Source organism: Diaphorina citri, unplaced genomic scaffold (assembly GCF_000475195.1).
Source record: "Diaphorina citri unplaced genomic scaffold, Diaci psyllid genome assembly version 1.1 scaffold786, whole genome shotgun sequence".
Lineage (NCBI taxonomy): Eukaryota > Metazoa > Arthropoda > Insecta > Hemiptera > Psyllidae > Diaphorina > Diaphorina citri.
This window is the reverse complement of record NW_007378219.1, coordinates 31292-46963: the sequence shown is the minus strand read 5'-3', so window position 1 is coordinate 46963 and position 15672 is coordinate 31292. Positions and strand designations below refer to the sequence as shown.

The 15672-nt window shown below is 36.1% G+C and overlaps 2 protein-coding genes across 2 annotated transcripts; one reads left to right on the top strand and one right to left on the bottom strand.

Annotated features, from left to right (window-relative positions):
• Window positions 1-8059, top strand: LOC103512062. Its single transcript, XM_026825650.1, has 6 exons — window positions 1-11; window positions 2635-2917; window positions 3302-3766; window positions 3958-4436; window positions 4643-5343; window positions 7619-8059. The coding sequence occupies exons 2-6, from the start codon at window positions 2656-2658 to the stop codon at window positions 7677-7679; spliced, it is 1968 nt and encodes a 655-aa protein (XP_026681451.1). The 5' UTR covers window positions 1-11; window positions 2635-2655; the 3' UTR covers window positions 7680-8059.
• A 935-nt stretch (window positions 8060-8994) lies between these two features.
• LOC103512061 (protein arginine N-methyltransferase 3-like) lies at window positions 8995-15158 on the bottom strand. Its single transcript, XM_026825643.1, has 7 exons — window positions 14824-15158; window positions 13486-13673; window positions 12978-13178; window positions 12633-12775; window positions 10564-10746; window positions 9679-9866; window positions 8995-9298 (listed from the first exon to the last, which is right to left on the bottom strand). Exons 1-7 carry the CDS (start codon window positions 14859-14861, stop codon window positions 8995-8997), a joined length of 1245 nt encoding a protein of 414 aa, XP_026681444.1. The 5' UTR covers window positions 14862-15158.
• Between the last annotated feature and the right edge of the window lie 514 nt (window positions 15159-15672).

Sequence of the window (15672 nt, the reverse complement as noted above, 5' to 3'; positions counted from 1 at the left end):
TTGGTCAAAAGGTGAGTGTTATGTAGACGTCAGAATATTGTTTTCTTCTTTTCATACTTCGTATCCTCTTAGGATAAGGTGAGTATTGTTTTCGGTCCAATTTTTCATTGAGGGTATAATATTTATTTTACACGTGGAAAATATGCTGCAATAAGTAAGTTCAATTTCATACCTTGAAATGGTTTACTGGAGTTAAGCAACATTGCGCGTGGTTGAAATCCGGATGGATGACCATTGGGGCAATCACGTATTGCTGGCTTTTCCCGACCTCACTCAGGCTGGGTGAGGTTAATGTGGGAAGCCCGGTTACTATAAACCTTAGTAGTTATACAGATACATACCATCCCTCACCCCAACTCCTTGTTTTGTCTAGCTTTTATTTTTCAAGAACAATTCACGCTAGTAGCGGTTTGCTTTTAGATAAGTACCTACTTCTGTAACAACATGGTTGGTTGGGTAATTGTTGTTAGGGTTTTCACTGTTCCTCCTTTAACTTAGAGGATCGCTAATTGTCTAGGGGTCGCAGGTTCAATTCCTTTTATTTTTCAAGAACAATTCACGCTAGTAGCGGTTTGCTTTTAGATAAGTACTTCTGTAACAACATGGTTGGTTGGGTAATTGTTGTTAGGGTTTTCACTGTTCCTCCTTCAACTTAGAGGATCGCTAATTGTCTAGGGGTCGCAGGTTCAATTTCTGGATTTGAAATACATGGTTTTACATTTGAGTAGGATTTCATCACTGTATCTGGAGAACCATTACCGCGTTAGTGTTAAGGAGTACTTTCACTGTAATTGATATCCCTGAGTAGTTTCCCGGAAGGAAATGGTAATGTTGAGAGATCTCGAATCATTGTCCATACGTTCACACGTCAAAGTTCCTTCCAGCTTTTCACCTTGAACATTTCAAACATAAGGAAAATGGGAAATAAATTTCAGTATTCCGAAGCTAGCATTGGGCTCTATCCAATTCCAATGATGACGGTTATACATATGTACATCATTTAGGTACTAAATCTCTTGAACATTTCAAACATAAGGACAATAGGAAATGAATTTCAGTATTGCGGAAAGCTAGCATTGGGCTCTATCCAATTCCAATGATGACGGTTATACATATGTACATCATTTAGGTACTAACAAGTTATTCACAATTTAGAATTTAAGGTGAAATTTTGGATGATTACTAACTCACTTTGAGTGCAAGAAGTCCATGTCTTGCTTCACCTCAAGTTATTCACAATTTAGAATTTAAGGTGAAATTTTGGATGATTACTAACTCACTTTGAGTGCAAGAAGTCCATGTCTTGCTTCAGTGAAAAGTAAAAGTGGATTTAGGGACTCTTGACTCACCTTTGCTCAATGTAATCGGAGTGGGTTCAATTTCCGCCGGGGGATAAATTAATCTCAAACAGGGAAGGTCGTTTTCGAAGCGGCTGGTTTTATTTTCTCGTGTCTTCTCTTCGATTTCGGAATGATAAGGAAAAGACAGAGCCGACCAATTTCTTCGTAAAAGGAAGACAGGATATGAGAAAGCCAGCCGTTCCGAAAATGAACCTCATCCGTTCAGGACAATATCCGCTCCGGTCGGGAATTGAACCAGCGATCTAGCGCTTACAAGGCAGATGCGCTGCTCAATCTAACTAGGCTGGAATTTTGAGCTTTTGCACACGGGTAGAAGTTATAGAAACTAAAATTTGAACAATTTTGTTTCATCGCTATGGCAACTACTAGGTATTACTATTACTACTCACTTTTCACGACTCACATGACTATTTACTTTTCATTTCCGCGTATTGCCGCTCTATGTATTTATTATTCAGTAGGTATCTAATTTTATTTTCATTTTATTCGTGGAAAAAATGACGAGACCTATTTAATATATTATGATTTGAATTTTTCATATTTTACGAAGCTTGACTGCATTTTGTACTGTGACTTTTCTTGTCATGATTACATGGAGTTGACGTTATCAAGATAACTGATAAAGTATATCAGATTTGAATGAACACTTTTAAGATAAAAAATCGGTGGGTGAATCCTGTAAGTATTGGGAACCTATACAAGGCAATGAGAAAATACTGTATATTTTTAAAGTAGATACCTACAAGGCGGGTTCAACCCCCACCCTGGTAACATCTAAAGTAGAATAGAATAGAATGGAATGGAATATACCTTGTTTATACTACCAGCTTTTGTTGTAGTTAGTTTTCTTTTTAGTAGTAGTTAGTAGTTAAAAATTAAACCTTATAATATGTAGCTAAACCATTTGCCAACCCATATGTATGTTATATTTGTAAATTTAAAAAAAAAAAACAAATAAAACATTATATATCTATCTATCTATCTATCTATATTTATTTTACACACTCCAAAGGAATTTTGGACAAAAAATAGAAAGTAATAAAAGCTATATCTAAAACGGCAAGTTACCACACACAGTATTGCTTCTCAAATGATGAACCATCAGTAATATCCACATGGCCGAGAGGTGTAGACTGTAGAACGCTTAGTTTTTGGTCCGGTGCCTTGCACAGGACATTTTTCAAGCAAACAAAAATAATTTGTCTAAACTAAGACCTTATCCTTCTTGAAATGATAATGAATTTTCAAACATTTTTTTTTTCCTTTCTTCCAGTATTGTATCCAAGGAACAACCATGCTCTCACTGGATGAATCAATCGATTTCGAATTCTTTGAACATTCGAAACCAAATGTACAATCAAACGCCAAGGAAAACAACCCAACAAGATCTTCTCGATCTATCCTAGATGTTTGGGAGTTTGACAGTGGCAGTTTGAGATACTCAGGATCACATGCAAGTCTTCTCAATAACTTGGCGTTTGAAAGCAACTCAGATGAAGTGTGTGATCAGTTCAGCATTGTTAGTCACTGTGAAGTTACGTCTCAGTACGATGAAAGTAAGTAAATGTCTGCATTTAGTCCAACAACTTTTAGAGGTAATAATAAGGGACTATGTAGGCGCTTGGGGTCTTTACCACCTATGTGGGAAGTTTCCCAGCGTAAGATTTGATACATTGTACCTACATACGTACCAAAAATTACTTTCCTCAAACTTCCGTCTCGAAAGGTTAATACCGGAAGCCAGCACCTGAGAGCTATGTCTAACTGATGAGTTTCAATGAGAACAGAACATGGCTTGGGCTGCTCGAAGGTGTTTACTAAAAGGTTAGAGATTGACTTACAATAATGGTGGTGAGTACCTATTAAGAGCAATACCCTTGCAGTCTAATAATAATACATCAGCGGCTAAGCTCAACTATTTTCTATTTCTTTCTTTCCAGTAAACAAAACAATGGCACTAACATCCGAGCAAGCTGGAGGGGACATAATAGTAACAGATAACACTAGTATAACAGATCTAGGTGATGTCAGCTCCAACATGACACCTCTAAATCAAACAAGCGTACCTACAAATAGACCTGTTGACAATGAACTTTCAGATAAAACCAAAACAGGTGAAGAAACTCAAGTAAGATGGCAAGAGGACATTGAATACATTGTGGAAATAAAGAGTCCAGAAGTAATCAGTGATAGCATGGAACAATGTATAGACACAAGTGATAATAAATACAAACTCCGTAACAAACGCAAATTAATATCCCTAATAGACAAGCACGATACACCTGATGAAATCATTGAAATAGACAATAATGAACCTTGTGAAAATAAAACAAAAGAAATGAGAAGGACTGAAGAAGAGATAAGTAATGCAGAAGATGAGTTAACAAATAATGAGACTAAACATTATACAAACTCCGTAACAAACGCAAATTAATATCCCTAATAGACAAGCACGATACACCTGATGAAATCATTGAAATAGACAATAATGAATCTTGTGAAAATAAAACAAAAGAAATGAGAAGGACTGAAACAGCTTTTGAAGAAGAGATAAGTAATGCAGAAGATGAGTTAACAAATAATGAAACTAAACAGATTTCTAATGGGCACAAAGAAAATGACAACTTATATTTGACAATATGCAATGAAAACAATCTAATAACAACTGTAGTAGAAGTACATGCTGAAAATGACTTGTCAGATGATGATTTAGGATTGAGAGTGGACTTGAATTCTTTGTCAAAAGAGGACATTGAGAAAAATAGTGTCATGAAAAATGAAATAGAGAGATGCAAAAACGACGCAATCTTTCCAAATAAAAGAGAAATGGAGGTAGATCAAAATACAAGGAAAGAAATGCTTAACACTTTAAATACGAAGAATTTAACAGAAAATATACATAAAAATGACGGAAATAAAATATCAAAAGAAAGAATTACTAATGGAGACAGCTCAACATTGTTTGACTCGTTGGAAAATGAAATAGCACAAAACTTGAACGAGATTAAAAGTTACAATGCAAGAAACACAAGTTCTGTTGGACAAGACTATAGTTACGAAGCAATTGAAAAGAAAATAGAAAATGCAAGCAAACAAATCAGAAGTGTAAAAGGTACAAATGTAGAAGCTAGGAATACAATTCCCAATAAAATAGTTACATCAGCAAATAAAACACACAGTGGTAATCACATTCAACAAGATGACATGATAGTGAATGGACATAAAAAACGGACCTATTGTAAAGTGGACAAGACTATAGTTACGAAGCAATTGAAAAGAAAATAGAAAATGCAAGCAAACAAATCAGAAGTGTAAAAGGTACAAATGTAGAAACTAGGAATACAATTCCCAATACAATAGTTACATCAGCAAATAAAACACACAATGGTAATCACATTCAACAAGATGACATGATAGTGAATGGACATAAAAAACGGACCTATTGTAAATTGTCGAAAAATGAAGGAACAATGAGTAACTCTAGAAGCGGAAAAAATATACCAAGGCAAGAGTTCCCGAAACTAATTAAACCTGTGTCAAATACGAAGGAGAAATGTGAAACAAAACAACAATTGAGGAGATCAGGAGAGAAAATTCCCCATATTCAAAACGAGGCTGGGTTTGATATGAGACTCTTAGTAAAAGCAATCAATGATTTAGAAAACGTTAAGACCTGCACGAGATCCAACTCTGGTAGATCTTCAGACATTTCTAAGAAATCAAACAACTCTAACAAAAGTAATGCTACTAGCAAATCAACCCATTCCAGTAAAAGTACCGCATCCACTAGCAAACAAATCAATATGTCATTCACTAAGGACGAGCAGAAGAAGATTGAGCTGGAAAATCAAATCTTATTGAAGAAAATAATGAGCCAAAAACCGCAACCTCCACCAGCAGGGGTTGCCAATCAAATTCGGAGAAAACCTACAGCTTACATCAATAGAAAGAAACTACAAGACAGAATTTCTCATGATAACATTATTACAAATGAAATATTTACCTGTGATCCTCATCCTGTGCCATATGAGAATTTAATAGATTATTTGTTACACTATAGTGTTGTTGTTGTTATATCTTGCCTCAGTTGTCTAGTCAATATCATGGAACTACTACAAGCTGTACTCATTCAGACAGTGCTATACGTTAAAACGTACTTTACTCTTACATTATTATTAGGAAAATTATTTCAATATTTTAATCAAATCATATTTTCTTGTCATTTAAATCATAGTAATTATTGTTTTACGAAATCTCGTTTAAGTATTTTCCATTATTTTTATTTGATTTACTCTTCGTATTGTGTTATTGATGTTCCCCTAGGATTAAGTTTTCCTATTTACATTTATATTTCCTAGCATTTAGTGAACATAGAAATGTATGAGGAAACAATTCAAGACACATGTAATTTCCTCCTTATTAATGAATTTATACTTTGTTCCCCTAGGATTAAGTTTTCCTATTTACATTTATATTTCCTAGCATTTAGTGAACATAGAAATGTATGAGGAAACAATTCAAGACATATGTAATTTCCTCCTTATTGATGACTTTATACTTACATCTCATTTAGATTTAATATTATTTTGGAATGCCCCAGACTTATAACAGAAATGTATACAGCTCAACAACCTTCGTTTTATGGATGTATTACTTTTTTATTCATAGAGGTTACTTAGAGGGAAAAACCTATGAAGAGGTTCAAAAAAAAAAAAAAACAATTTCCTCATTTAACATTTTTCCATCATTGCCAGGTACAGTTCACATCTAACGTAGGAAAATACCTGCATGTTGATTCAACTATTGAAGGAGTTTTGTCTTGAATTGTTTTCCAGTGAAACATGTGCAACATACCAGTTTAGAATGAGATTATTCAATAGCTAATAGTACCTAGATAATAATATAATATGTATGTGTGTGTAATTTAGATGTATGATCAGTTTGATCAGAGAGAGGGAGGGAATTCTTGAATTTCTCATTCTTTGTATCCCCTGAATATAGTTTCAATAGGTGTCTACTTATCCTGAGGTCTATAACTTCTTGGATCGAGAGTGGTTTTTTTTTTCTCTTCAGAATGTGCACTTTTAAAATCATTTCTTAATGGGTTCATATTTCTTTGGAAGGTCCAAAATTTTAGGAAGTGATGGTGGAAATAACTCAAAACCTATCCTAAAAGTATAAGTAGTGCTTTATTTAGACTGTCAGCTTAGAACAAGTTGTTTCATTATACCAACAGTATAAAAGAAAAATCCAGAAAAACTTAGCCTTCTGTCTTCGTGTTTTCTCCCCCTCCTCCCTCCCTCTCTAGCTCTTACCAGGTTAGTTAGTATATTAATTAATAGGTAGTCAACGAGTTTTAGGAACGCCGTACTTAACATATATTTATTGTATTAACACCATCTAACCTTTGGAGCTCTATTATCATTTGGTTAAGTTATCAAAGAAATAATTGAAATTCCTCGGCTAAGATTCGACCCACGCTTTTTCTATCTATATCGAGATCATTTTAATTTTTCCATCTCTTACGTATGCTTTTATTTGGCTCAAGATCTTTTTTGTTTATACGTATGTTTCAAATTATTTATTTATTTTTTTTAAGCAAAACCCAAATCTTTTTAAACTAGTTCTGAATGTCTTTAGCTTTTAGTTTTCATCAAAAGCTCGTTCAAAGGCTAGGCGTTTCTAAAGCTCCTTACCTAATGTAAGGTATTGCATTTATTCGAAGTCAATCTCTGAAGGGCTTCTCACTGTTTTAAGTTTTAGCCGTTTGAACTAACTATTTTATTTGTTTTACTTTAAAAGCATGATCTCCTGATATTATTTTTACTTTAGATTACTTTTGTATTTTTACCTCTTAATTTATTTAATCTGTGGATGAAACGTGTATTTTTCATTTTATGAAATAAAATTCTTAGCACGATTTTTTTCTTCTCGACTCGTGTGTGCCATTTCTTTTTATTTTATTATGCAGGTAAATTAGTATGCTACTAAAACCTCTTATTAATGGCAATATTTTGGTACATAGACTGGTACTTGTTTGCACACTACCAAAATCATATCGGGTGATTTTTTCACTACACTACCGGGGTTGGTTTGGAAAGCTAAAGGTGAAACAAATCCACCCTGTATTTTAATAAAAGCTAAAGGTATTGAGGTACCCAGTATGTAGAAGGTAGAGTAGTAATATTTCTGTCTAATCAATAGAGGAAAGCACATGGGAGCAACCATCCCTCAACCCTTGTCTTTTTTTCTTTTCAGATATTACAAAGGAAGCTGATGTCTATTAAGAAAAGAAAAGAAAGAATTTCAATTTTGTAAAAAATAGAAAAAAAAAAAAATCAAAGGCAACGTTATGATGGTATGATAAAACCTTAGAACAGCCCGCAGCAGCCCGCAGATGTGTGACTTTTGGAATTTTGGATGTTCTTAACAAATCAAAGGTTTAATTTGTAATAGAAATGAAATAATAAACTCTTCATTTTGATATTTTTTCACATTTTGAATGACATGTTTAATTTTATTGACTTCATAAAGCAGAGTAGATTATAAATAAAAAAGGTAAAAATCACGATCATATTTCATTCGGTATTTTAGAGGAAAATATTTTTCTGTCCAAACTTGTCGAGTTGTAACTTAAGATCTAATGAGAAACATTGTAGACTAACCTGGTATAGGTGAACAATTCACACACTATGTATTTACCACATAAATTTCAGACAAATGGCATAGAATAAAAATAGTCCTTACAATCCGTCCAAACTTGTCGAGTTGTAACTTAAAATCTAATGAGAAACATTGTAGACTAACCTGGTATAGGTGAACAATTCACACACTATGTATTTGCCACATAAATTTCAGACAAATGGCATAGAATAAAAATAGTCCTTACAATCGTCCATCAAGATGTTACAATCATTATCATCAATATCATCACCAATCATTACTGTGGTTCACTTCACAATACTTCCCTGGATTTGACCAGCAGGGGTTGCCAATCAAATTCGGAGAAAACCTACAGCTTACATCAATAGAAAGAAACTACAAGACAGAATTTCTCATGATAACACGGTAAGTTTTGTTAGACCGAAGCGAATACAATAGTCCGTCCCTTATACCTTTTTATTACTATTGTAATAATGAAGGAAGGACGGACTAAAAATCCAGAAAAACTTAGCCTTCTGTCTTCGTCTTTTCTCCCCCTCCTCCCCCTCTCTCTAGCTCTTACCAGGTTAGTTGTGGCAAAGCAGAGAGCTTCTTCACAATCTTCTTACACAGGTAATGCCGCCACTGATCGCTACTCGATCAAAGTAGCTACTCACTTATCCTCACAAGGCTGAGAGCACCCCGAACTCCAAGCAGAGCCGAAAAAACTTCGACCCCGCCGGGAATCGAATCCGGGACCTCTCAGTTGAGGATTTGGGTCTAATGCCCACCACTCACGTTCTGTGAGTGGCGGTCAGTTAAGCAGAGAGCTTCTTACACAGGTAATGCCGCCACTGATCGCTACTCGATCAAAGTAGCTACTCACTTGTCCTCACAAGGCTGAGTACACCCCGAACTCCAAGCACAGAGCCGAAAAAACTTCGACCCCGCCGGGAATCGAACCCGGGACCTCTCAGTTGAGGATTTGGGTCTAATGCCCACGACTCACGTTCAGTGAGTGATGGGCAGTGTGCATAAACAAAGTGGAAAAACACAACTGTCTCATACCTTCTGCATAGGCTCCACACAAGCTCAATGTGAATCTATTGGGACACACGACACCATCAGGTTTGAGGAATCGGTTCCTAGCATCAATAACAGAATCTATCATGGTTTCAAACAGCAGGAAGTATCCCATCCATTCTGATATAATAATATCCACGCTCTCTACAGGTAACTCAACATCTTCCAGGAGTTTATGATACACTTCGATTTGAGAGTCGTACTTGTTTTTCCTGCCGAAAACAATCAGAATGTAAAATTATAAACAAAATATTTACACAGGACTATGGAAAAATAAATGAAAATAGTGTCATTAATTGAACCGGAAAAACTTGGAATACTACTCTGTGGATTATCAGCCCCAATGGTTGAGAGGTAAAACGTTCGGGTGGGGTAACAGAGATTTGAGTAGCAACATATTAAAATTTAGTAGCTTCAATTTGTTTACAATAGATTCTCTTAAATCTGATGGCTATTCTGAAATCCCTGGACTTATTTATGAACAACAATCAATTAATCCTTTCAGGTGGATATAACCCGATATTTCCTAAGTGTTTTAGGGGGAAACATAAAATATGATTTTTTTTTTTCAAAATAAATTAGGTACGCGTACCTGATAATATCGATAGTTTCATATGCAATATCACTTTTCTCAATAGCAAACACCTTAGCAGCACCTGCCTGAGCTGCAAATATAGATAATATTCCTGTACCAGCACCAACATCTATCACATGCTTGTTATTAAACAGGGATTTGTTATTCAGGATCGCACTCTTGTAACTTTCCGTTCTGACTGTATCCTGAAACACAAGAAGGGGAGAATTGTATTGTTCCAATTGGAAAGAATAGTTTTGTTAGATATTCATTGTATACTCGTACATTGGGTCACCGCTGCGCTGTTATGTTTGAAAAAGAAGGTAGATTATTTAATTAAAACAACGTAGCAGATCTTTTTCCAAGTGAGTTCTACAAATCACAGAACCATTAGTTCTTACTTGGAGTGCCACTTTTCTCAATAGCAAACACCTTAGCAGCACCTGCCTGAGCTGCAAATATAGATAATATTCCTGTACCAGCACCAACATCTATCACGTGCTTGTTATTAAACAGGGAGTTGTTATTCAGGATCGCACTCTTGTAACTTTCCGTTCTGACTGTATCCTGAAACACAAGAGGGGGAGTATTGTATTGTTCCAATTGGTTGTCATTTGAAGAAACCCATAAGCGGGAGGGCGTGGGGTCAATCCCAGCCGAAGTATGGAACTTTAGCCTCAAAATATTTTGAGCAACCTCCGTGCCCGGGTGGGTATCACACAAGGCCTGCACACCAGAGGTCCCGGCTTCGAAGTATGGAATTTTAGCCTCAAAATATTTTGAGCAACCTCCGTGCCCGGGTGGGTATCACACAAGGCCTGCACACCAGAGGTCCCGGGTTTGATTCCCGACAGACTTCTATCACTGTAGGTGATAATGATAGATTACTGTTTTAATTTTTACCTTGATCATTTCAGCATGAATGTGCGCATCTTCATAGGAGTTGAAATAGTATTTATCATGTCTTCTGGTTTTGTTCTCTCCCTCCTCGTCCTCCTCCTTCTTATTCAACATATCTTGCATGAGATGCCTCATCTGAGCTATGTCCTCGTTTCTCATGTCTATTTCAGCGTTCTTTTCCTCTAGCTGAAAAAAAATATTACAAACATATTTTTAAGTGAAAATTTCAACACTTTATTTTTCTTTTGAATAGGTTTGAAAGAGGGAACTCTAACAACGGAGATCTTATCGTCCCTACATTGAGGATAGGATAGAAGAAAGATAATCATTCCGAGAACGAACTTTAACTGTTTAGCTTAAAGCTCGTCCCGGGCGGGAATCGAACCCGCGACCTAGCGTTTACAAAGCAGTTGTGAAGTTACGTCTCAGTACGATGAAAGTAAGTAAATGTCTGCATTTAGTCCAACAACTTTTAGAGGTAATAATAAGGGACTATGTAGGCGCTTGGGGTCTTTACCACCTATGTGGGAAGTTTCCCAGCGTAAGATTTGATACATTGTACCTACATACGTACCAAAAATTACTTTCCTCAAACTTCCGTCTCGAAAGGTTAATACCGGAAGCCAGCACCTGAGAGCTATGTCTAACTGATGAGTTTCAATGAGAACAGAACATGGCTTGGGTGTGAAGTTACGTCTCAGTACGATGAAAGTAAGTAAATGTCTGCATTTAGTCCAACAACTTTTAGAGGTAATAATAAGGGACTATGTAAGCGCTTGGGGTCTTTACCCCCTATGTGGGAAGTTTCCCAGCGTAAGATTTGATACATTGTACCTATACATACGTGGTTCATCATACGTACCAAAAATTACTTTCCTCAAACTTCCGTCTCAAAAGGTTAATACCGGAAGCCAGCACCTGAGAGCTATGTCTAACTGATGAGTTTCAATGAGAACAGAACATGGCTTGGACTGCTCGAAGGTGTTTACTAAAAGGTTAGAGATTGACTTACAATAATGGTGGTGAGTACCTATTAAGAGCAATACCCTTGCAGTCTAATAATAATACATCAGCGGCTAAGCTCAACTATTTTCTATTTCTTTCTTTCCAGTAAACAAAACAATGGCACTAACATCCGAGCAAGCTGGAGGGGACATAATAGTAACAGATAACACTAGTATAACAGATCTAGGTTGAAAAAAAAAAAAAAAAAAATAAAATAAAAAAAAAAAATATTACAAACATATTTTCAAGTGAAAATTTCAACACTTTATTTTTCTCTTTGAAGAGGTTTGATAGAGGGAACTCTAACAACGGAGGTCTTATCGTCCCTACATTGAGGATAGGATAGAAGAAAGACAATCATTCCGAGAACGAACTTTAACTGTTTAGCTTAAAGCTCGTCCCGGGCGGGAATCGAACCTGCGACCTAGCGTTTACAAAGCCGATGCACTACCTTCCAAGCTAACCAGACTGGCTAAGTGAATAATTTAAAATTGCAACATGAGTTCTAATAGACTCATAAAAGTCTAATGAAGCATTTTTCCTTGTCAACTTGATACTTAGATTACTTAGTGTTGAACATTTTATGGTCTCACCTTCTGAGTAAGAAGTTTGACTTGACTTAACAGTGAAGCATAATGTTCTACGAACTTTAACTGTTTAGCTTAAAGCTCGTCCCGGGCGGGTATCGAACCCGCGACCTAGCGTTTACAAAGCCAATGCACTACCTTCCAAGCTAACCAGACTGGCTAAGTGAATAATTTAAAATTGCAACATGAGTTCTAATGGACTCATAAAAGTCTAATGAAGCTTTTTTCTTCCACACTCTCCTTGTGTCATTTTCTTTGCACTCGTCATGTACGTTTATCCTCGTCGCCAACTATTATGAAATAAAAACTGCACGCATTCATATTTGAATGAATGAGAAATGTATAATTTGATAGAAGGAAAAAGATGAGATGTCGACCATGGAAAAATTAGAACTCAATTTTCTTCTGTTGAATTTGTTACATGACACCTTGTCAACTTGATACTTGGATTACTTAGTGTTGAACATTTTATGGTCTCACCTTCTGAGTAAGAACTTTGACTTGACTTAACAGTGAAGCATAATGTTCTTGACTCATGGTGATTCTGCCGTGTTCTACATTAACATGATGAACTCCATTCAGTGGGGGACAATCTTCCACTGATTCTTCAATATCATCATAATCTGAAATACACAGAATAGTGTTCAATTATTGCCATTTTTAGAAACAAGTGTACTAGAGGTTTTCCTCACATCTGGTAGAAGGTCAACTTACAATCTCCTCCCCCTTTGAAAACCTTTCAAGTCTAATTGAAAATTAAAAATAGATAGAATGATAAGAGACTATCAGTCACATTTTATCGGTGTAGTAAACTTGAGAACTTACCATACATCAACCAGGGATCATTAGGAATCTGAGGTTTCATAAACTCATCTGATGACCAAGGTAGTTTAGTATTATCACCCTTACTAGATGTAATACACTGCAAAATGTCTTCTGGAGATACATTGTGTTTACGAATGTAATTGATTAGTTTTATAAACAAATAGCAGTCCATTTTGTGAACCAGTTTTAGTTCCAGAAAATCTGAAATGAAATCAAAAAGGACAATATTGAATTGATACAGTTAGGTCTCCTTGGACATATTTCCCTCTTCCCTTTCCATTCCTTACCCTGGTTTTACTCAGCATTTTCAATTTAATATTTTTTTTTTTTTTTTTGAGGAAAGTCCCCACTACACCTCTAGATCCAAGTTTCATTGTAAGCCTTTCACATGGCAAGTCTGGAAATTATTTTTCCGCCCCTGGATCTGTCATTTCTCTGGGATTACCCATTACTAAGTTCTGATATTACCTATATATTTCTCTTTATTCAGACTAATATACTATTTTACCTAGATTATGATGGTGTTTCAAATGGAGAATAGCTTTTTCTAATGAACCCAAAGAGTTCGTGCAGTTTTTGGATTGAAATAAACATGGAATTGGTTCATTCATGGCAAAATCTTCATCAATTTCATCCCAATCTTCTCCATCATCATCATTATCATCCGAGTCAGCATGCATTTCCATGCTATCCAGTCTGAAACAAATACATAAGTATAGATTTTACACTCAACAAAAATTAGAATGAACAATAAAAAATAGCCAAGTTAATTACAAAATGTGGTAACTATACAGAAGCCACAACAGTAGAAAAGAAAGCTCTTTTTTGTATTTAACCTAACCCTATAATAACACTAATCACTGCTCTAATTGTGAAAACCCCTTTTTGCGTTTAACCTAACCTTACAATAACACTGGTCACTGCTTGTTTGTACCAGTTCCTTTGGTAGCAATCTTTCACTGACGCATCATTATCATCCGAGTCAGCATGCATGTCCATGCTATCCAGTCTGAAACAAATACATAAGTATAGATTTTACACTCAACAAAAATTGGAATGAACAATAAAAAATAGCCAAGTTAATTACAAATGTGGTAACTATACAGAAGCCACAACAATAGAAAAGAAAGCTCTTTTTTGTATTTAACCTAACCCTATAATAACACTAATCACTGCTCTAATTGTGAAAAGCCCTTTTTGCGTTTAACCTAACCTTATAATAACACTGGTCACTGCTCATTTGTACCAGTTCCTTTGGTAGCAATCTTTCACTGACATGACTTCTGCACAAGTACCACAAATGTATTTCCTTTGTATATATTTGATAGAGGGAACTGTAACAATGAGGTTTTATAGTCCCAAGATCATACTGAGGAGGAAGACAAAATAGGAGAAAGCCAAGTAAGAATAAACTTTGCCTGACTGGTAATTGAACCCACACACTAGTGCTTCCAAGGAAGGGATGCTACCCTCCAAGATAACTAGACTGGCCCACAAATGTAAGGTAGGGAAATTTAGACTCATCTAATATATAAAAATGAATTTGTTTGTGTGTGTGTTTGTTCAAACTTTATGCCTGACCAAACCACTCATCCGATTGCTATGAAACTTTGTGAACTTATTGCTTGCACTCCCATGAAGGTTATAGGCTATTTTCTGGTTCGTTTTTGTTAAGCTACGTTGAGCAAGACCACTAAATGGATGAGTGACATGAACAGCCATGCCTTAAGGATTTACTAGCAGAAATCTGGAGTGAAGTGACAGATTTCGGCTAGTTAGCTATAAAGTACCTAACTAAAGCCCAGAGCACCTTATAGAATGAGACTGATTACCCAGGAGTACTTACCTGGATGCAACACACTGTTTCATCTCTTCTACAGACATGCTCTGTATGTAATCACTTGGTCTGCCTATGAATGATTGTTCAGGATTATCCCTACTGACAGCAGGACCTTGCAAGAAATATTACTGGCACCACACTACACACTAGGGTACAGATACCTCTGGGTAGATGAAGATACTCCTTATCAAAGGGAATTCCTTTTATATTAATTTTCTACACCACACTAGAGAGCTGGAGACAAGGGATGCCACAGGAAATGGCAGAATCCTTGCTTTAAATCCTGGAATTCCTGGATTCTTTACAGGACACAGGACTGATAAGGACGGAGGGGAGGGGAAGGAATACTAATATTTTAAGGTTATGTTTACATTGAAAATATTGGCCGGGCCAAGTTTACCACTTAATCTGTGGCCGTACCGTACGGGCCCGGCTAACGATTTCAACATGAACATCCGTGAAAAAATTCTTGGTTTGGTATTTAATTTTTGCTGAAGAATTTTGCAGACAAAATGCATTTCGAATGTTTTAAAAGTAGAATTTAAATGAAAAATGTCGACTCTTGAAATTTTCTAGGTACCAATCGGAGTCTTGAGTAGAAATATACTCTGTTTCCAATGTGTAGGCGTACTGATAGGACTCGTTGAGAACTCTACAGGCGAAGGCAGATCGAAATACGTATCAAAATATCCAACGAGACAATTGAGTCTGGTGTCTTGTCTCGCCTCGAGACAGAAGGGCGACGAGAAGTTAACACAGGAGCTGGTAGTGGTGCGAGCCAGCGATCTAGCGCTTACAAGGCAGATGCGCTGCTCAATCTAACTAGGCTGGAATTTTGAGCTTTTGCACACGGGT

Bases quoted from the DNA above. Each gene is read 5' to 3' on its own strand.
- LOC103512061 (XM_026825643.1), bottom strand. From the start codon at position 14,861: ATGTCTGTAGAAGAGATGAAACAGTGTGTTGCATCCAG. The intron at 13,674-14,823 runs GTAAGTACTCCT...TATTTGTTTCAG, and splicing joins AAACAGTGTGTTGCATCCAG to ACTGGATAGCATGGAAATGC. The intron at 9,867-10,563 runs GTAAAAATTAAA...CTTGTGTTTCAG, and splicing joins TTCATGCTGAAATGATCAAG to GATACAGTCAGAACGGAAAG.
- LOC103512062 (XM_026825650.1), top strand. From the start codon at position 2,656: ATGCTCTCACTGGATGAATCAATCGATTTCGAATTCTTTGAACATTCG. The intron at 3,767-3,957 runs ATACAAACTCCG...AAACTAAACAGA, and splicing joins AAATAATGAGACTAAACATT to TTTCTAATGGGCACAAAGAA. The intron at 5,344-7,618 runs TATTACAAATGA...TTTTTCTTTTCA, and splicing joins AGAATTTCTCATGATAACAT to GATATTACAAAGGAAGCTGA.